Raw genomic sequence first — 22,082 nt, 5'->3', positions numbered from 1 at the left:
ATTACTTAAAAAAATAAATCTGAATTCTGAAAACTAACTTTGCTAATGTTCAATAGCTTTCAGCCGTGCATCTCGCCAAGACTATGGAGCAATGGATCCTGGATTTACAATGAGAAGGAAAATGGAGCATTTAAGGGAAGAAAGGGAACAAATAAGACAACTTCGCAATGTATGTACAATTGTTTACGATGTGGGTGCAGTGTGTTTAGTTTGTACCACAACTCAAACCTTTGTAATAAAAACCTGCAAATCCTTACGGATATACAAAGGTGTCTCTGTAGTGACATTTCTTTCTAAGTAATGTTATCTAACAGGCTCCATTGTTACTATTTTTTGCTCCAAGCAAAACAGGAACCAGGAACTAAATGTTTTTAGTTTAGGAAAATGAAATGAAAAATTAAAGGCTTTTTTTTTTTTAGGTTTTTGAAGTTCTTAGGGAGACCATAGGTCTGCTTGTGCATGCTGCTATTTGACCTGAGATTTGAAGAAAGAGCTGGTCATAGTCTTCTGAATAGTCAAATGCTTTTTAGAGTAGATAGTTGCTACAAATTGCGTAATACTGAATAGAATCTAGGTGTCAGAATTCTGGTAAGGTAATTTTTTTCTGCCCTATATAGTTCTGTTCTTAAGATACTTAACAACCGTAGTTCACTAAATCTACCATGAATGATAAATACTGTTATAGCAGCTCTGCTTTCAAGGGCAGTACTAACTTCAAGTGTGTCTTTGGAGGCTGTTTCTGCCCTGTCTGGTCCGCTTCCTGAGCAATTAAAGCTTGTTGCTGGAATGGGATAAAACATTTCCTACTTCCTTTCTCTTGCAACACAAGTGTGGGTACTTCTTGGACACCCTTTCCTTAGCTATTTAACTGCTACTTGCATGAATGGCTTTACTTTGGGGTTGTGACTTCATCAGTGGTTGTGTTCTCTCCTCCTAGTAAACTTATATATGATTTCAACCCACAAATTCCTCCCACTAACAGTTGATGAGGGATTTAGCCTAACATTTTGCTCTTAAACTCTGTGCTTTCTTGTGAGTAGTGGGTTCATCATAGGGCTTTGAGAGCTCTGTCATGGTAGTTGCTGGCTGAATGTCTGTCAACGTATATGGTTTTTCATTTAAAAAAAAAAAAAGCAAAGGGAATTATAAGCTCAATGATGCAGATAACAGTACTGTTGTACTCAGTGAAGTGTGGATTGGTTCCATTTACTTCATGTTAATATTAAAACGCCTTTTTAAAACTGCATGCTTTAAAATACAGTCGATTTAAAGTTAATGATTAGGTAATGTTGAAAGTAACTTTACTTACGGGCTTTTTAACAGAATCTTGAGTCAAGGTTAAAAGTAATTTTGCCAGATGATATCGGAGCAGCATTGATGGATGGAGTAGTTCTTTGCCATTTAGCCAATCACATAAGACCACGCTCTGTTGCCAGCATTCATGTACCATCGCCAGCAGTGGTGAGTTGTTTTACTTTTGTTGCATCTTATGTGAGAATAAGTTTTCAAAGTTCAGTGGTAAAAAATCATGTATCATATTTGCTATACTAACTGGCTACATTCCTCACTTCAATTTTTTTTCAAGAAGCATTAAACAAGGCTCAGTTTAGTTTAGCTATTTTCTTATACTTGAATCTTCATTGAACTTGTTCTAGTTTCTGTTTAAGCAACTGTTACTGAATTTGCAGAAATATACAGTCCTATACAGTCCTTCACAAATATGTGATGAAAATCTAATATCCTGTCTTTACAGCCTAAACTCAGTATGGCAAAGTGCCGAAGAAATGTTGAAAACTTTCTTGATGCTTGTAAAAAATTGGGTGTTCCACAGGTATGCTAATTGTTTTATTGGCTAATATATTCACAGAAAGTATGTCAGTGAATACTGCAGTTGATTTTTTTTTTTTTTTTTCATGGGGGCAGAAAGGGAGCAATAGTGATTATTACACTGACCAGGGAACTTAAAGGTATAAAAAGAATTTGTCTCCCTGGTCTTCTGGCCTGTGGTGTGAACTTTGAGGAAACTTTGGGTTTACAATTATTTCCCAATAGCACAAATACTGACTTCCCTTTAAAATAAAATATCGTCTAAACAAAAGAACTGATGTGAGAGGATGATGTTGTAATATTTAAGTCTTTTGTTTAGAGTTTTTAGAATAGTTTTTTTTAGAATTTTTGGAGTGAATTTCAGTGTCTGCCTAGTAAAAATCAGTTAAATGCAGTTAAAGAAATACATAACCTAACTGTAGTTGTAGCTCACTATTCATGCTCCTTTTGCCCAACTTCCATACTTTTCCCCTTGCCACACGTCTCTGTGCAAGAGGAAAAACGGAAAGACCAAAACATTTCCTGTATATTATGAGACACATAAAACTCATAGCATTTCACTGGAACAAGAAGAGTAATTAATGGATTTAAAACCCTGGGTTGCTGCTCTGCCACAGCTTCCATCTTGCATGGAATCACAGGACTTTCATAAGTTAGGAATGCAGAGATTCACCGGATACCGGGTTCCATATAGCACCATCTATCTGAGGGGAAGAGTATTTAACTTTTGTTCCAAAAGTCTTTTGAAACTGAAAGATGACTTCCTTGGAGAATGATTCATTAGTGAGGGCCAAAGTCTGTCAGCACTTCTGGGAGGTCCCAAGGGGAAAATTAGTAATATGCTTCCAAAACAGTGAAAAGAAGAAGCAGACCAGCAGTGCCCATCAACCTGATTTTCTTGCTTTACTTTTGTAAAGAATGTCTTTGGTTTTAGGGAATTAGCACAGTACTTATGTGTCTTAGTTTAATATTTTAAGTAAATGTTCTTTTTTTTGCTAGTTTCTGCATTCATAATTAAGTATTTTTTTTTCACAATTAAACAGTCAGATCTCAGATGTAATTTCTGAGTGTTCTGTTACTGTAGAGAACAACATGCAAAATTTAAAGTCGAAGACATTTTCTATGCAAATGTGTAATGTATGTGTGACTTCAGATAGAATGCTTTTGCTACCTAGCTTGGAAAAAGTGAATCAAGCTTAATACATGCACTACTTTATTTTACAGGAAAGACTTTGCTTGCCTCATCACATTCTGGAGGAAAGAGGCCTTGTAAAAGTTGGCCTCACAGTTCAAGCTCTGCTTGAATTGCCTACACTGAAAGTATCTCAGCTTTCCTCCATGTAACATGACTTCTTGGAAGCCAGGCAGCTTGCCATTTGATCTGTTGGATTGCTCTGGAGCAGTTCAGCTTCCTACATGGGAACATCCAAGCCATCAAAAACTAATATCTGTCCAGATGCTGTAGAGCGCCTTACTCTGAAGTTGGACATGAAAACCTTGGAGTCAGCTGACATTGAAAGACCATAATGATTTTTTGTCTTTTGGATGCACAAAGAGATTTTGGTAGCATCAGGTTCTCTTTCCAGTTCATTTAAGTTAAAACCTGCCATTTATCATCTCAGAGTGTTACAGTTAAATGCTGGATTTCTTTTCTACATGGAAAATGTTGTTTGAATTAGTTTAGAAGTACAAAACCCAATCCCCCCTTGCTTGAATGATTAAAGTCAATCATTTGATTCAAAGGTAAAACAAAAATGTAGCGATGGTATGATGGTAAAAATACAGTGACTGATAATTGTAATCCACTTTCATTCTTTCAGAAAGCTTTATGTGTGTTCTTTATTTTTTTTTTGCACTCCTGATTGTAACTTAACGCACTTCCAACATTGCCAGTATTTAGTCTGAGTGTATGGTGATTACACAAAACAGTATACAATGGGAAAAAGGACACATTGATTTTTTTCCAGTCTTCTAGGTTGGTGCCAAATATTTTTTTCAGTTGTACTGTAGATTGTTTACATGTGAAGTGCCTGTGTAATTGATAACTCTTAATAGTCTTAAACATTTTTGAAATTTCTTTGTTTTAAAATAGATAAAATGGGAATTTTTAAATATTTTAATAGTTTTTTGTAAAATCAATACGTGAAGATTTAAGTAATACTTCACATTTTTGATGTTGGGTGTTTTAAGTTTGTTGCACAATTGATAATTCTGTTGTCTAATAATTAGAAAATACTGTAAATACACTTTATTTATGATATTTAATTTGATAATACCTAATCATTTTTTGGTTTAATGTATTGTTGGATAAACAAAACTGTCTACTTTTCTTTGTTTGAGGCAAACAAATATACATGGTGAGTAAGATGTAAGGACTGGTTATACATACAGAATAATTTAGGACATTTTGATAAAACTGCCCAAATCTCAGGTTTATGCTGTGACTTTCAGGATTTTATGTAATATTGCTCCTGATTTCACTTTACATTTTTACAACAGGTATATCCATAATTTAGTTGAGAAATCAGTGTTTATCTTCATAGCGTTTACAGGATTTATTATGTAATTTACGGAATTGTGTGGCATAACACACACAGATTAGTTTGTACGAATGTCACTGTGCTGAAACATTACTTTTCTGGGCAAATTTAAAAAAGAAATTCCCACTGCGGTGTTCTTTTTGAAACTTTTGAGTTTATGTATTTGCTTACTTCTACAGAGATTCCTGGTGTTTTGAGAACATTCTGAACCAACTCACAGTTGAGTTCCTTTCCAAACAAGTTGCAAATAATTTCAGTAGTAAAACTATAGTAAAACAGTAGTAAGACTGTTTGAATTAGTTTGTTCTTCATGAATGGGTAGCTCAATTAAAAAAAAAAGTTTTGACTGTCACAGATTTCCTATTTTAGGCTAAGTTAATTTTAATGAAGGTGTATATTTGCCTAGTGTGTAACAGGATTTGATTCTGTTCTTTCCAATTCGTCAAGAAGCCATTTAAGGCTTCACAGCTCATTGAGAAGCCTTAAAACTGTGTTTAAAGGGTGTAAAACTTAATTTGCAAAGTCCTAGATCTAAATCTTAGTTTCTTTAAATAAAATATGTATGCTCTAGGGAACCTGCTTTGGCAGGGGGGGTTGGACCCGATGACCTCTTGAGGTCCCTTCCAACCCCTATAATTCTGTGATTCTGTGTGATTCAGTAATCTATATTGCTTTGACCTTTGAAACATGGTATTTACTGTATCTCTAATTGGGTTTTAAATCATTTACATAATACTTACTTTAACAATTTAAATTATTTTTTACAAACGGCAATATCTGAAGTCATGCTAAGACTAAAATGAAAAAGTAATATATTAAGCAGACTTCTTGTTACTGTGTACTACATTTGAAGAACACTTTCAAAATGAGTATTTCATTGTCTTTCAATTCCTTGCTATATGGTATTTGATGGCAATGACAGTAATGAAGTTCTGCTTCAGTATGCTAGCCATAGAATTGATACCTGTAAATTGCCACTTTAAATTATCTAATGTAAACCAATCTACACTACTATTTAATTGCCATTTAAATGTTATCTTAAAGTAACGCTCTTATCCAAACAGAAATAAATTTATGAAGTTACCATATCACAGTGTAAACATTTAAGAATTCCCTTGATGTAGCATGCCAGATCAGTTATTTAATCTTATCATATTATTTCCTAGGTAGCATGAGAACTGGACATGGAACTAATGTACTCACTTTGAATTGTACCTCTGAAATTGAAAACTATGGAAATAGCATTTATTTTTTTTTTTAACTACTCTAGAATTCTTCCCCACAGGTTTACTAGGACCAGTCTGGCTTTGCTGCTCTTTGGAAATTATTATGGCCTTCTTAATGCTTACGGGAAAGGATATTCATGGTACTTGGAGGATTCCCTTCTTAGCATTGCAAAGGTTAAGGCCTTCCAGTATCCTTAGGAGTAGTCTGAGAAAAGGTCTGCTGTGCCTGGATGAATCTTCTCTCATCTTTCTTTAGGTGCTTCTACAAATAATTCTCTAAAGTAATGATATAATTAGCTGTTACCTTTGTGATTTTTAGAAGCAACTGCAGAAGAGATAATAAAAAAAATAATTTGAAGGTAAAATTTTAATTTTAAAGAAGCATATGGGAATTGTTGCTGTCCTCCCTGTACAAGAAGTTGCCTACTATCTTCTCACTTTTTATTTGACTTCTAGCATCTTATTTTTTGTTTTGTTTACTGATTTAGTGACTTCATGTTATTCATTACTGCATGTGACCTCATCCTCCCTCTTTACTTTTTAAAAGTGACTTTTTAACTGTCTTTAGTAATTCTAGAGTCCCTGCTCCAACAATTAACACATAAGAGATATTCTGTCCCTATTTTGTTGACGATGCAATGTCATTACTTAATGTTTGATGCAGCTAATGGGTTGTTAAAATCAGAGGCCTAATTCTTATCATAGTCCCTCATGTTTTTTCTTTTGATGTGAAGAAAAGATAACATGAAAAGCTTTAGGAAACTCTATTACGTCTCCTAAATAAGTCTCCTAATAAATTTAAGTTAACTAGGGTGCTTTTGTTATTGTGGATGCTATACAAAGTTACTGCAATAATGTGATATGAATTGTAAATTACTGACAGGGTTTCTGCCCTTGTGTATTTTTTCTATTTTCTATCTTATTGGATGCAGCATCTGGCACATGAATGATCTTTTTTTAAGCAATAATGTCTCAGATATTGTGAGATCTTAGAGCAGTAGCACTGAAATAATTAAAGTGTGGTGACTTCAGACACAGTATCTCAGAAATGCTTCCCATCTATTCTATAACACTGCCAGTCCAGTGTGCTAGTTGGAGTATCGCTGGAGCCCCAGAAACCTGTCTACACACATGTTATGGAAGGCCTTCAGATACATAACCAAAAATTAACATTATCATAAAATAGAGGAGTACATTTGAAACTATAAATAACTGACATGAGTCATAGGAATTTCTAGGTAAAATCCTAGCAATAATGGAGTCAGTGTGAATTTTGCCCTTGACTTCAGTAAAAGATTTTACTGTTAGATTATGGAACACCTGAGGTAGAGGCAGTGGTGAAACATGACTTAAACTTGTTTGAAGTGAGCAAAGCTTTAGTGTCAATTTCTTGACAAAAAATAGTGATATCTGGTTAGCAATGGGAAGCTGCTAATATTACACATTGATTTATATATTTAATACAAATATTCTGATGTGCCATACAGTATTAAGATGGTAGGAAAAATAACTCTTAAGCACTGCTTTCATGCTCTGGAATGTATGTCACCTCAAAAAATTACACGTACCATCAGTTACTTTACTGTGCTAAAACCTTTCTTATTTAAAATATTTGATAATTTAACGACACTCTTCTCAGATATAAATCTGGCCAAATTAAAAAATTAAAAAATAAATTGAAAAGATACCTATTATCCCTGAAAGCAAATTCCCATGTATCCTCAGTATTAGGAGAAGGACAAGTTTGGTATTATGTCCTTCTGCTAATTTTAAAAATTTTAGTATAAAAGGTAACTCTTGTATGTAATGCAGCAGTCTCCCTGTTTGTCTCTGGATAGGGCTGTAGTCAGGTACTTTAATAATGTACCAAAATGTTAGTCAAGTAGTAAGCAAAACCTTATTCAATGTTAAATCAATATATATTAGTGTCAGGATAGTGGATTTCAATGGAATGCAAAGTAAGCGTGAATTTTTGAAGGAGTTTTTGCACTTTCTGTGGATTGGAAATGATTTTGTACCGGTAAACAAAATTTCTCTTTTTTTCCCTCACAAAGTCAGGCTAATGTCTGTTTCTTTTGAGAAGTACATCAGATTAAACAGTGACCCTTACAACATAAGAGCTGATGAAATATTTCCAGCTTACAGATAACCCTTTTAAATTATTTTAAAAGAGAAAATGCCACTATGGCCAGGAATTGGAAACAATATAGCTGTCCAAGGAGAGGTTGCTCTGAGTTGCAACATGAGTGTATGTTAAATTACTTCAGAAGAAAAAGGTTTTTTGGAAAGAATTAGCAGAGGAAGAAATGTTTTTGAAACTACTTCATGTTGAGGGACACTGGCGTCTGACCAGTTACTGGTCCATCTTTAACTTGGACCTTTCTGTAGAGGTTACAGTAATGAGAAGATTGGCATCTTTGTTTTCCCAGAAAGATTGTTTGATTTTGGATAACTATGCAGGTTCTGCAGGATTCATTGTGTTAATTGTGCAGAGAGCACTATCCATCCCCAAGCACAGGCACCTCGCTGATGCCACGTGCCTTCCCTCTGGCCTTCTAATCAGGCGAGGAGCTACAGTGGGCATGGGTGTCAAGGCTTGTCTGGGCGATGCGCCTTCTGAAGTCATCATCTCCTTGCTTTGTGCTGCCGCCTCCTTCCCCACTAGCTGGCATTCTTTTAAATAGATGGTTGCAATCTGAACAAAAAAAAAAACATAAGGAAAGTGATAATATCTAAGAGTAATAGAAAAATAGATGTTTGATAATATTTACCTTCTACCAGTAAAGACGTGAGATGGAGAAAGCTTGTTCTAGAAACCAGACAACTACACTTGCTGAAAACTGCACCATGACTCTAGCAGGTTAGGGTCACTTGTCCTCTTGAATTAATAAAAATGATACAGTTTCCTCTTCAACGTGCAGAACACGCTCTGGGATATATGTAATTTAAACGTGAGGGAAAAGCCAACTTTTTAATCAGTGATTTTGTCAGATCTTTTAGGTTACCTAATATGAAAGCATAAAATTATCTTCCTATCAAGAAAGCACCTTCTGCTGATCTTGTTTGTTAAAATAGAATGTGACGAGCTGAATTCCAGTTTAATCTTGCCACTACAGGAGCTCCTGGCTCTGGCTCCTGTGTTTTTTACACAATAAACTGCTGCTTTGCTTTATTTGTCTTCACGTATTTCACATCCTACAATCCTGACATTATGTACAGTAAAACTGTAGTTTTATGCTGTATTTGTTCCATTGCTGTTTTTGACTTTTCCAATATGGCAAGCAAAGGGGATTGCTATAAACTACATTATGAATTTCTGTGGAAGGAATAGAAGTTATTGTAAAAATGACATCAGACATTTCATAGCCAACTACAGTTTTTAAGGACTTTTGAATTTTTTTCCTCATGCATACACATTTTAGAATCCTGATCTTGAAACAGACAAACCAGCTTCAGTACGTCTTTAAACAACGTGCTTAGTCCCTTAATTAGTCCCTTTCCATTAATGGAAAAGAATGGCTTGAACTGTGACAGCATATTAAATTGTTTTGGGAGACTTTCAGTTGATTTCAGTGAGATCAGAACTTCCCTCAATAGTTTTGGAAGTGAGTTAAAACATGAAGTCAGTAATTTAAAATGAATTTGAGGCATTAACAAGGATTTCCTCACTTCATTCAAAATTGTGTGAAATAAGGCAAACATGACGCTTATTTCCCAGTTCTAAGGGCAGATTGTGAAATAGCTACAATTTGGAAATAACCACAATGATACTTTTTCTTTTGTTTTTAAATACAAGTGAACTGATGAAATCTTTCCAGAATTGCTGTATTCATTTAGATTTGGTTGTGCCATTCCTGGCGTGAGAACTCCCACTGTTCAGTATTAAAACCCTTTCTAGAGCATGTGCAAGATGATGCTTTTTAAATGAAAATGTTAACACATTTGAGGTTACTGAGTTGATGCGATTTGGTAAGCATTGCTGCGACTCTGGGATTTCCTAGTTGCAACAATTAATGTCTGTTGTACCAGCAGGTAAATTTTTGATGCTTGTGAGGGGCTTGTGGAGTCATTGCAAAAGGGTTGGTTAGTGGATTATGTTGGAAATGTGAATACTCTTTTACTATTGTGTAATGTGTAGAACAGGGAAAATGTGATCGCTTTATAGTTACCACTTGGTATTCAGTTATTTTTTTTTTATAATTTGTGGTTATAAAACTCAGAAAATACAACATAGCCAAATGATCGGTATATAAATGTGTGCAGAACATGACAGAAGTAGTTCTGAGGCACAGTTGGAGAGTGATCATTTAAAAATAGATGCTTAAGTTGTGTATATACTTGTAACATCTATTTGATAGTGCAATTCATTTTGCATTTCATGTTCTTGTAAAGTGCATTTTCCACACTTCTGAAGTTTGTCTACCTGTACAATACTGTATTAAGTCTTTTTTTTCAGGACTTCCATTATTGCTGGAGCTTCCAACATGTATATGTTTTTTTTTTTTTTTTTTGGAAAAAATGTTCCTACTGTTATTTTTTGTAAATAGTTTTTGTATTAAATTTGCATGGATAAAACCCGCATTTCCAAAACCAGTGTACATACTATGTGTATAAAATACAAACTGTTTCATAACTCATGTAGTCAATTTATTCAATTTGATTTCACCTCAGTTTTTACATATACTTCAGTTGGTACATATTCATGGTAAATAATGAGAATTTGTATGTCCTTTCAAATGTATATATTGCCATTTTGATATGCAATTAGGCAAGTCACTTAACTCTCTAAAGAAATGTTGACTCCTATGCCATGGAAATAGATGATACTTCTACATGTGAAGTATGTTAGATTTTCTGGTTGAACAACAGAAAAATCAATGGTGAGAATAAGCAACGACAAATACACATTCACTTGTATCAGCGTATTTATTCATTTGCAAGCTTTTCCTGTCTTACACAACATGAAAGCTACCTGATGTCTTCTTATAGCACATGCGTTTGGCACAACATAGGGTTTTTAAAGTAGGATCTGCTTTCCTTCCACACCCTGGGCTAGAGGTAGTAATAGTACAGACCACCTTTTGCTTGTTTTGCAGTCATTAATTCCAGTGCTAGGGAAACAGAACTGCCAGGTTTTGCCAGTGGCTATAGTTACTTTATGTAGGTTGAAATATACCATTTAACAAAACTGATTGTTACTTCTAATTTCTTAGTGAAATTCTTCAAATATTTAAACAATGCCAACCTGAATTTAGGTAGTGAAAGATCTTTGAGAGATGTGTTTTCCCTGTGAGACTTTTTGTTCTCCACCTGCACCACCCACTTGTTCTTCATTTGTTGATGAAGCACAATTTGGGACTTTTAAAAGCAGAAATTGAGGAACAGCATTACTAGAAGTGAGCATCCCTCAACAAATGCATCTGGACAGTTGGACCTTTTTTTTTTTTTTTTTCAGTTAGTGCTGAACTGTTTGTGAGTGTTTGTTCCAAGTCTGTTCAGTTTCCAGCTCTAAAGAAAGCTTTACTCTTCCAAAAAAACTTTCTGAGTCTACAAGAGGAATGGCTGCACATGCCTCTGTTTGAGGCTGAAACAACGAACCAAGTTAGTCCTTCGCCATCTGCATGAGGAAAGTCACTGTTGAAGAAGGGAAGTGTTGTAAGCAAAATAAAAATAAAGGCAATTTCCACAAGACTTCTTGAGAGGAATTGCAGATTCATGAAGTCTTTCAGTGTAATTAATTTTAATTTGTTAGATTTGATCAGGGTGCCACAAACAAGTAAGTTGCTTCATAATTTGGTTATTAGCTGCCTTGGTAAAGGTGTCTGCTGCTGGCAGACTGCATGCATTCAAACAGTGTTTGAGAACTAGTAAATGAGTACATTTTACAGAACGCAGTGTTTTCACCCCTCAGTGATTCTCCAGGTAGTTGCTCTTGGTTTCTTACAGGCTATTCTGACTGCACTTTCCTTTCACACATGGCCACACTCCACTTCTGTTTCCTAAAGCAAAATGCGAAACACAACTTATCTTTTCACAGTTGAAATCTGTGTTTCCTACCGTAATCTATCAGATACCTGCAATGTATTCATGGCATTCCTGTTCATATACCCTTTTTTTTTTTTTTTTTCCAATTTCTAGAGCTGCTCTTATGCGCTGTTTAAGGCTCATTGTTAACAGCTGTAGCCTTTTAACTTTTCTGTCTGATTAAGGTAGGTCTACACTCATGATGGATGTAATTACAGTGCTCCAGGCCAGCATTGCTATGCTGGTACTCCTAGACTGTGGAAGCTACTTGAGGGCTTAAAATAAATAAATCAACTCCTCATCCCTGGGTTTGCAGAAGTTTACTGTTTGAGACTGTATTCAAACACATTAATCAGTTACTCTGACTACAAACATCATTCAAATGGCTGTATTCTTTCCAAGAATATTTTTCAAAAGTATAAAGTTTAATGTTGCAATAACTTTAGCACATTAAACCAATTTGCAAAATGTGTATATAATTGTTTGTCTTTTTAATTAGTTATGCCTCATTAGTAATGGGATCTCATACTTAATAATGTTCTAATTATATAGCCAAAGAGTAGATTATAATACAACCAGCTGGTTTTCAGTTATAACACATTGCCTTCAGAACTGCGGGATGCATAACTCAGTGCAATAGCTTACAGCTAATGGTAAGAAGAATTAAACTTTTCCGAAATTCACAAGTGATTGTTAAAGGTTTGACTTTGTATCATCTTACCATAGCTTTCATAACAGTGGGGAAATGGAACAACTAGATTGTGTACAACTGTAGCTTTTTTTTTTGCTAATATTTGCATATGACAAACTTATTCTAATATTTGTATTTTTCAGCAACTTAATAAATATCTTCCTAGAGTATCATAATTATGGGTATTGAATTTATTTCATTATCAAAATTCGTTAAAATTTTTGTATATAAAAAAAAATAATAAAATGGGTGTCCATGTGATCTTTGGCTCAATAACTGCAAATTGGAGAAATGACAAGTGATTTTGCCAGGTAAAACTAACACAGGTTTTGTGTTAGCTGGTCCTGGAAGATCTTTGTTATATACCCATTTCTGATGTGTTGTGTGCCAATGAAGAATCACCTCTCCTACTAGAGACACAGGAAGAGAAATACCTAGGTTGGTAACTAAGAATGCACCTGTGGGATTATATATATGGAACCATATATTGTTGCCACCACCCTAGCATACAACTGAGAGCTTACACTCGTGCAGGGGACTGCAGAGGGACTGCAGAGCCTACCACTTCTTGCACTCTTAACACCTTTTTGCATTTTGACACCTTTCCTTCCTGCTTGCATGTGGTATCACATCCCCCTGTTTATGAGAAAGTGAGTTGCAGGTGGGGTTGTCATAGGGCTCACTGCTTGCTGAGTTGAAGGTGCAAACCTTCCAGAGGACCCTCTTCTCGCTTACCTTTGTCCTTTCATTGGAAATCAATGGTAAGTTGTCTCATTAAATGACATGCTGCCATTTTTATCTTCCATAAACTGTTTGTTAGGTAGAGCTATATTACATTTCACACTCTTCAATGTCTCAGAGAGGTTTGTTGGTTTTACTCCTAAGGCACTTACAGGCATCTTTTTGCTCCAAGGTTATTGTTTATTTAAAGTTCTTTTGCAGCTTATTTAAAGGAGAAACTGATATCTTAAATGTAAACATTAATTTATGTTAAGACTTTGATGTTCCAGGTGGGTATGACTTCATAAGCTGAGAAGACATGGTTCTTTTCAGCCTCCTGCTTTTGATACTTTTCTTCTCTAATCAGAAGAGAAGAGGAAAAAAAACAAACAACAACAACAAAAAAAAAACCAGCAAGCAATATTCTTCATGTTATAAACTTTCAAGAGCATGAGTTTCTGAAAAGTATTTGTTGAGGGATACCATCCCAAGCTCCATTTATTCTCCAGTCCCAAAGATATTCAAGCAAAAGAAACAGGAATGAAGTCTGAGAAGTTGTAGCAGTATCATTTAGAAATGGGTAAGTGGTACTGAATTCAGTCACAAATAATATTTATTTTAAAGCTATTCTGCTTCACTAATTGGTGGGCGATATGTCTAGCTTGCGTGTTCTGCTATGTACTGAAATGTTAAGTTCATTCTGTGTTTTGTCCATCATTTATACAATGATGAAACTGAGATACTTCAGCCAACACTGATAATTTTGTGATTTTGGCTTGAGCAACATAAACTTCTGTTTCCTGGGAATATCAGTTAAATGATGATTATATTGTTTCTGGTGAAATGGCAGGGCAATTATCAAACTATTTCCTTCCTTTTGTCTTTGCAAACTAAGGATTGCAAAAGAAGAGATTTAGTAGGTAAAATCACTATTCTTGGATTCCTCCCTGTCTCCTCTTCTCCCCCTAACTCCCCCAATTACTCAAGCCTCATTTGTTACTCAATATTCTTGCTGTTCTGTGTGCCTTTCCATGCTTTGTGCTTTCCTGTATACCCGTTATTGTAGTATTGCCTGTATGTGGCATCATCAGGCCTTGCTTGTGCATTTGGGGACTTCAGAACTCCCTCTACCAATTTTTAGCTTTTGCTAGTGACTTAGAAAAAGCTTTTAATGTATGGGCTCAGTTTGACAAGGGCTCTTTTGTATTACTTGCATTAACATTTTGTTTGATGTTCCTTCATTGTGAATTTGATAGTTCCGTTTGATACAGTAATGGCCAGTCTTGTTGTATTTAGAGCAAAGTACTTGATTCTTTCAGCATTTACATGCCCTGAAACTAGTGTTCCATTTCATATGTTTAGAACACTAGGCCTTTCAGATAACAATGAGAACAAAACATGAAATTCTGCTTTAACTAAAACCAAACTCAGAGCTGCTGCAGTCTCTTTGGAAGGCCAAGCACAACAGATCTTATCACTTCTAGCTGTTCCCGTAGGTACAGATGGAGAAAGAAACCTTTCTCAAGGCTGCTTTTCTCACTTGGACTTTTAAATAAACCAAGAAAGCATTATGTCCAGAAAGTTAAATTTAGTTTCTCTTAACTGGATTTTTGTCTAAATCGACTGGTTGCTCTTAGCATAGAAACTGGTAAAAGTATGCAGATATTTTTAACTTTTTGATGGTCTATGTGTTTGGCTATTGTAACTTGCATTTCGCTTTGATCACTTCTGAGTACAGGATGTGTTCTTCTTACAGAGATTGAGCCCCATGCTTTTGTTGTAAAGTTCTGCTTCGGCACTCTGACCTCCAGGAGTACAGAGCATTCTGCTCTTTGTCAGCTTCAGCATGTCTATACAAAACACCCGTATCTGACAACACCGAAGTTATTACCTCTTGCAAGTGTATAAACTTGAAAAACAAGCAGTTGAGGTGAAAACAAAATGCAGTTAAAAATACGCATCCGAATAGGGGGCAGGGCCACCTAAAGGGGTTTTGGTTCTCCATTACCTGTCAGTAGTGTCTCCAGGTGTCACTCCAGCTGCAACATCCCTTCACCTGACCCCCAGTGTAGATGAGCTCCATACCCGCCTCCTCTATAACCCTTGTCTCAATGAAGTCTAGGGCTAAATTCTGTCTTATTTTGCCTGGACTTTCTCAGGTCCCTTCCAGCCTCAGCTTTCTGGTCGGGCTGGTAGGCACCTGCTCACATTGCAGCTGTGATCATCCTTCTGCTCTGCAACAGCCGCAGTTTCGCTGCCTGTCTGCCTGCCCTGTAGGCTCTTCAGGATGCTTCCTCGGGAAGCCACCATACTTTGGGCAGCTGTGGAGGGTGGCTTGTGCCAAATCCAGTTAATTTATTAGGGAATTGGATGGGGAGCACCCATGCATTCCTTGTCAGCTGGCAGAACAGAGGGTGGGATGTTTTTCAACAAGTGAGCATGCTCTGACATTTCCAACACAAACAGCTGGACTGATATGAAAATGTACATTTATTGCTAGTTAATTTGTCATTTATTGCTAGTTAATTTGTCATTTATTGCTAGTTAATTTGTCATGTACGCTGTGATTTTGATGAAACAAATGAGTCTAAAGGCATTCTTGCCTTGCTCTGCACTACACTGTTCAGTTTAGCTCATGGTCTTGAGTGTGAAGTTCATGCTAGACGATCCTTTGGAAGGCACCCACAAAAAGTGTAATTTAACAAGAGTAGGGAAGGTCTCTCCTCTCTCCTCCCTCTTCTCCTTCACAGCAGGAAGAAGACAGTGGCTAACTCATTATTCTTTTCAGCAGTCCATCCTGGCTGGGAGGAATTCCTGACCTCTGATGGATATTTTCTGTTCCAGACATTCACAAAGACAAAAACCTAAAAGTATAGAATCATAGAATATCCTGAGTTGGAAGGCACCCATAAGGATCAAGTCCAACTCCTAGGGGAAAGTTTTTTTCTAGGCTTGAAATTCTCAAAGTATAAAATTGAGCCAAAGAGAGACAGATGATTTGGGCTGGAAGATCAGCCAAGGCAGCTTGCCTTGTGAGCTCATTTACCTTCTCTGCAGCAAGCTCCTCGTTGTTCTGGGCAGTTCCCTTTCCCCTGCTTCCAGCCCCTTCTGCTTTCCCCCAGCACTCCCACAACCCCTCTAGTATCTCCAGTGCTCTTGCCTTTCCCGTGACCAGCCTGAGCTAAGAGCTGCTGGCACAGGGGTGAGCCAGCAGCTCTTGGCCCAGCAGAGCCAGCAGTAACCTCTGTCCAATGCTACCTCCAGTTATAGGCACTGTGCTGCAGTTGTAATGTTCTGGAGAAGTGAGGGCATGGCCTTTTCAGTGGCTGAATGCCCCTGGGGATCTTTCCTACTTCTGCATTGTACCTTTATTATCCTTTGTAGAAGTTACCAATGTGAAATACCTTCACTGATATTTCTAGGCTCTTGTAGAGCAGAAGAAAAATATTTTTGTTTTCTTTCCTGTGGTGGGAGTGGTCAGTAAGGGGAATGTTTGTATTACTGAGCTGCTGAGTGCGAGTGAAGGTCGGGCATCCTGTTCCTGACAATACATGGGTTTTCTTCAAGTCCTATTTAAATTTATAATTAACTGTATCATATAATGTTTCAGGCTGAGCCAATGCATGACTGGAGGGACTTACTGGGAACTATGACTTCATTAAGAAAGCATCAGAGCATGCCTGTGCTCCTGTGGCATGGCCCCAGGGGCTCTGCAGGGACAGGTGGTGCAAGACTGGGAGATGCTTCAGAAGTCAACTCGTCAAAGTTAATGGTTATAATGGGATTAAAAGTGCATTGTAAATTTGCTGCTTGGTCAATTTGAGTGGAATTTAGAAGACCATAACTCATTTTTAGAAGAATACACACTGCTGCACTTGCAGGGTTAAGGAATGTCTTTTACAAAAGTAGACAAACTAGCAAGGTTATTTCATTGAAATAAATACTTTTCCTCCTTTTAAGAGTAATCCTCTCCCCACAGCTGAAATCCATCTTACAAGTGGCAATTGATTAACATATTGATGAAAGACTGTTAATATATTTCTTAATGTCTGTTTGAAATATTTATTTTTTACACCTCATTATAGCATTACTTAGGTATTACTCAAATGTACCAAGTCATATCTTAATAATGCAGGGCAAGCCTCAATTACAGAGCATAACACCAGTGAAAGCTGGAAAAGGGAACAAACAGGAAACAGCACGATGATCTTTGGGCTTAATCCGTCACACCCACAAGGATTTCTGCCTTTCTCAAGCATTAGACTTAAGATATTAGGTGTTACCTAAGGTAATAGCTAATATTTTTATGTGCAATGTGCCTAAACAGTCTTTAAAGTAGTTGAGCCCCACCTGTAAGGTGAAACTGTGGCAAATGCTAGTTGCCTCCTAATAATAATTGATCTGATATTAAGCTATCTAAGGGTTTAGTTTGGAAGGCAGCATTGCCTTTTAACAGTGACTGAGCATGAGAAATGCTGGAGCAGAACTTCTTTTTTATTTTTAATAAGAACCACGCTTTTTGTATGTGGGCACAACCTTTATCACAGAAATGTGACAGTCTGTTTTACTGGAAGTAGACTGTGAACTCGTCGTGCAGCCTGGCCAGTTGAGAATAACTCCTACGGCGAGGTGCTGTGCTCTGGTCTCCTGTGGAGAGCTGGAAGTGTGGGGCTTTCCAAAACTCTGGCTTGCAACTTCCCCATAACCTGTCATTACACACAAGGGACTTCAGGCACTGTTACCTGCCAAGTGTGTGCTTCAGAACCCAAATCTACATCCAACCATTGCAGGGATTGAACTCTTTCTTACTCAAGAAAATGTGGATGCTGGGACAGCCTTGACTTTCAGTTACAGAAATCCTTGGAGGAGGTAGGTTGTTGGGTGAGGAGCCCTGCTTGCTCAGCAGATGCTGAATGGAAAACCAGGCATTTCTTTTGCTTTTAGGCTTTTGCAGTAATGTCTCTGTGAGGACTAAACCAATAAATCACTGTTTTATAGCTCTTCAGTAGTGTTTCAATTCATCTTTGTGCTGGACTGCTAGCCGTGCATTCTCCATGACATCAGATTTTGGCTCTGGCAGCATAGCATGCCTTTATCCATGGCAAATCAAACTGTGTTGATTTATGTCAGAGATGATGTACTACTATCTTACCTTTTCACCCCAAGCTAAAAGGCTGTGGTCAGTGCAAATGCTGTTCTGTGAGCTTCTCCAAAGGGCAAATCTAGCCAAGATGCAACTGGAAAGGATCATGAGGGCACTTGTGTGGGAAGGGACCAGCTGGAGCTGTGGATTTGTAAAGCCACTGTGCTTTAGTAGATCTCTGAGTAGTGTTACCCTCAGGTCCAGTCACACAGACCCACTTCTTTGTCAGTATTAAAAATAATTGCTAAATGATCTGTCAAAAACTTTTGTCTCCCACATTCCATGGCCACCTCTGGCTAGAATCAGTCTCTCTCACTAGCAGGGTGGCAGGAAACAGTTACTGCTCCTCTCCTTTTCGCTTCACTGTTATCTAATGCTTGCATGCTCCTGGGCATGTACAGGGATTTCAAAACTTCCACAAGAGGCTGGTTTGCTCTTTTCCCCAATTCAAATTCCCTGTTGCTGAAACAACCTATGTAAGAACATCCCTAAATCAAATAATACTGTTGAAATTTAACTCTTCCTGATGTCAATGTCCAGTAACTTGAAAATGCCAGTGCATGCTGGGGAAGACCAACCAGGTGTACCTGTAGCATAGTGGGGAGCTGTCCTACTAGCATTTCCTCATTTAAAGCCGTAATTTATAGCTGAACTGCCAGCATCTTCTCTCAGGACATGAAGTCCGACTTTTCAGATAGTGCATCGGCTCCATCCCACCAGTGTCACTTCTGCCTGTAACTGCTTGGGGCAGTTTTTTTCCTCTGTTGCATTTATGAGAGCAGCAGCCATCTGATCAGGACCTGAGTCAAAACATATTTTATGGGAAATAGCAACGGAGAGAAGTTATTCTTCGGTGAGGAGGAGCCTCACACAGTTTGAAAGGTCCCAGGGGAAGCAAAATCCAAAATTTCCCATTGAATAAAAAGTTAAAGCATATAATTTCATGCTTTTTTTTTTTTTTTTTTCCCTTCTTTCTCGTTCCCACAAATGAAGTGGTTCAGCTGTCATCTGCCTGTGGAGACTTGCCCACCCATTCCTGGGATGATGAGTCCTAGTTCAGGAAGTGCGGAGCTCCAGCAGTCCTCACGTTGCAGGTTATGGGAGTTGGCAGATCTGCAACCTTTGAGACCAGCTGGGATTTTCAAGGCTTTTCCCAGAGAGCCCCCAGCCCTGACCTTGGATGAGGGTGCCCGTGGCATTTGCCTGTGATGCTGTCCCCACGCCAGGATCACTGCATTACCAGCAGCCTCGCCGCAAACTGGCTGGCAGCCAAGCAGGAGTCCGCCAGAAGTTAGCTGGAACCAGTGGATTTCCACAAAACACTTCAGTTTGCATAAATCAGGGTTCTCTGATCAAAATACATCTTGTGACAGGAAAATCCCTCAAATGCTGGTGTGGGACTGTTTACTATATCCCACGTGCACAATGTGCTTACTTTGCTGTCTGGGAGGGGATATTGAGCCAGACTTCTGCCGTGGGCAGTGAGCAGTTGTCGTCTTCCCTTCCCTATTTCTTCATGTGTATCCTATACACTAAACTCTTCCAGGCTGGCTGTTCAGATGCAGCTGCTTGAAACTTGTTCTCTAGAAACAGGAATATATGCAGGACTTTTTATTCATTTTTGCTGTTCCAGTTTTTTATTTTATTTTTTTTACAGCTAGTGAATATTTTCATCTTGCACATTACCTGGCTCAAAGGAAAATCCAGAACTGTTACGGTAAGCTGTAACTATGTGATCAGCATTAAATCCCAGCAGCTCATTCTCTGCTGCATTTAGACAAATGGGAGTGGGAGAATTTGTCTGCTTTATATTGTAATTATATTCTGTTGTGTATTTTTGAAACTCAGCACACCTTTACAGGTGTAATACAGAATATTGATTTGTGCTTACTAGCATTTCTATATGAATTTGAAATAGTTTTCCATCAGTATTTCTTTCTTTTTTAAGGGTAATGGTGTTTGTGTTCTTGAAATAACTTTGGCTGCTCAGAGAGTTGAAGGTGATGATTGAATTGCAAGTTTACAGACTTACAGACAGACATAATTACGTGCTTTTTTTTTTTTTTTTTTTATATTTGCTGTTGGTGCAACTGATACCTGTTCCATACCCTGCAAGCCACATTCGAGCTGTTTTGAAATTCTTTCTGTAGTCACTTCTAACATAAATGTAAATGTATAAAATCTCATATTTTTCCTTTTATGGACATATTTAAATAGATTTTAATATAACAGTATCTAGGCTTGTCTTAAATCAGCATGGACTTATTAATAAAAATGTCAGTAGATATTGTTGCAGTCTAAGTGTTCTGGGCCAAGCCGTTTCTCTGGTATAATGCTTGCTCTTTTAGTGGGGGGAAGGGAGGTGAAATTCAAATTATTTGCAGAGGAAAAAAATCCTTTTGCAGAGGAAAAAATCAATTCAGCATTTTTTTACTTTTATTTTTTAGCTTAAAGAACTTCTTTTTGGTTTGTTTGTCATTGGACCAAACATTGTACCATTGATAAAAGCATCCAGCAATGCACCTTTCAACACCTGTAAGATCTTTATGTAAGAGACACAGAGGCTGGGGTGGGGGTTTTTTGCATTGGTCATCCTGAGCCACTGTATGGGACATGCAAGGCACAGGAGCATGCGCCGGCATTGCTGTCCACTCCAAAGGCACCCCATGCTGTAGGAAAACCATCTCCCCCAAGGGTAAATACTGTTTCATATCCAGGATTGCAGCTCAGAGATCAAAGGCTGGTCCGTGATAATGATCTAGAGACTTTGCCCTTTCTCCAGTGTTTGCCAGCTGGCCTGCCAGGCACAGAGGCTTCATGCAATGTCAGCTCATCCTGCTGACTCCAGTTGCCAGATCCTACTCATGGGGAGGCAAAAATGAAGCGAGTGGAAATTGCCAGATCCTCTGGCACCAAGGTTAGGGCAGTACACTGTACAGAATATCCGTCTTTTACACTTACTGCTCCCACTGCATAGTGATCACACCAGAAGGACCTCTGCCAACATCTCTGCTAAACTTTCCAGTATAAGATATTGGATAGAGTTTAAAGAAGGAAAGGGAAACTTATTTTGCTTGTCCCGAGGGCTCAGAGGCTTGTGAAGGAAAATTCAAATTTAAAAAATGATGCAAAAGCCTTGAGGTTACTGTTATTTTAAGGTGGTCTGAAAGCTGAGGTGGAGCTCTGGCTCCTGTGGCTCTCAGCACTGGATTCAGCCATGCACTGTACCCTGGGCAGGCTGCAGGGAAGTGCTTGTGGGGCTGATTTGCAGTGGTCTGCACACTGCCAGGCTTGCTTTCCCAGTTTCTGTGAGAGCACTCAGCATGAAAAGGTCTGCTTTCGTAGCAACTTTTAATTTGTTTATTTAATTCTGGAGCAACTTGAAAATGATCTTGGAACTACTTACTGTTGTTCTGTGAAACCTGGTGGTTTAAACTAGAAAGATTAAAGCACACAGGCAGAGCACACATCTACTCTTGGGGGTAAACACTGCTGGGAAGAAATATTGGCAGGAAGCCGGGTAGGCGGCTGGAGAGGAGCGGGAGCTTGGTGAGACCGACCAGCTGCTTTCATGGGCAAAAGGCGGAACGTGGCCCTCACAGGGCTCAGCCATCCTTAGCAGGGGAGCCCAAGTTTGGGGCAGGACGGGATGTTCCCTCTCCCTAGTATTTGGCACTGAAGTAGCTATTGAAATCCTGGCTGCTGATTGTCACATAGGGCTAGTGAGCAAGTGGAGAGAGGATTTTATGGAAAGGCACCAGCTTCACACTGGGAACCAGGCTGGCCAATCCTGCTGCACAGGTAGAAAGTTGTAAATGTCTATCAGGAAGCTGCCTACTCTTTAACACTAGGCTGGGGTCCATTCTGCATGTTTTTTTTTTGTTTTTTTTTTTTTTTTTCTTCCAACATAA

General features: G+C 38.0%; 1 protein-coding gene across 2 annotated transcripts in view; it reads left to right on the top strand.

The window, feature by feature from the left end:
- Positions 1-10,230, top strand: part of LRCH2 (leucine rich repeats and calponin homology domain containing 2) — a gene marked incomplete at its 5' end in the record, with an annotated part of 42,742 nt that extends 32,512 nt beyond the window's left edge. For both annotated transcript variants that reach the window (XM_084294062.1, XM_084294061.1), the window contains 4 exons: positions 57-169; positions 1,324-1,461; positions 1,754-1,831; positions 3,052-10,230. In XM_084294062.1, coding sequence (XP_084150188.1) covers positions 57-169; positions 1,324-1,461; positions 1,754-1,831; positions 3,052-3,171 — 449 coding nt within the window. In that variant the 3' untranslated portion in view covers positions 3,172-10,230. The remainder of the gene's footprint in view (positions 1-56; positions 170-1,323; positions 1,462-1,753; positions 1,832-3,051) is intronic.
- Positions 10,231-22,082: the final 11,852 nt, after the last annotated feature.

The sequence above is a fragment of the Netta rufina genome (assembly GCF_964035555.1).
Source record: "Netta rufina genome assembly, chromosome: 12".
NCBI classification, from domain to species: domain Eukaryota; kingdom Metazoa; phylum Chordata; class Aves; order Anseriformes; family Anatidae; genus Netta; species Netta rufina.
This window is presented reverse-complemented; position numbering and strand designations above follow the sequence as displayed.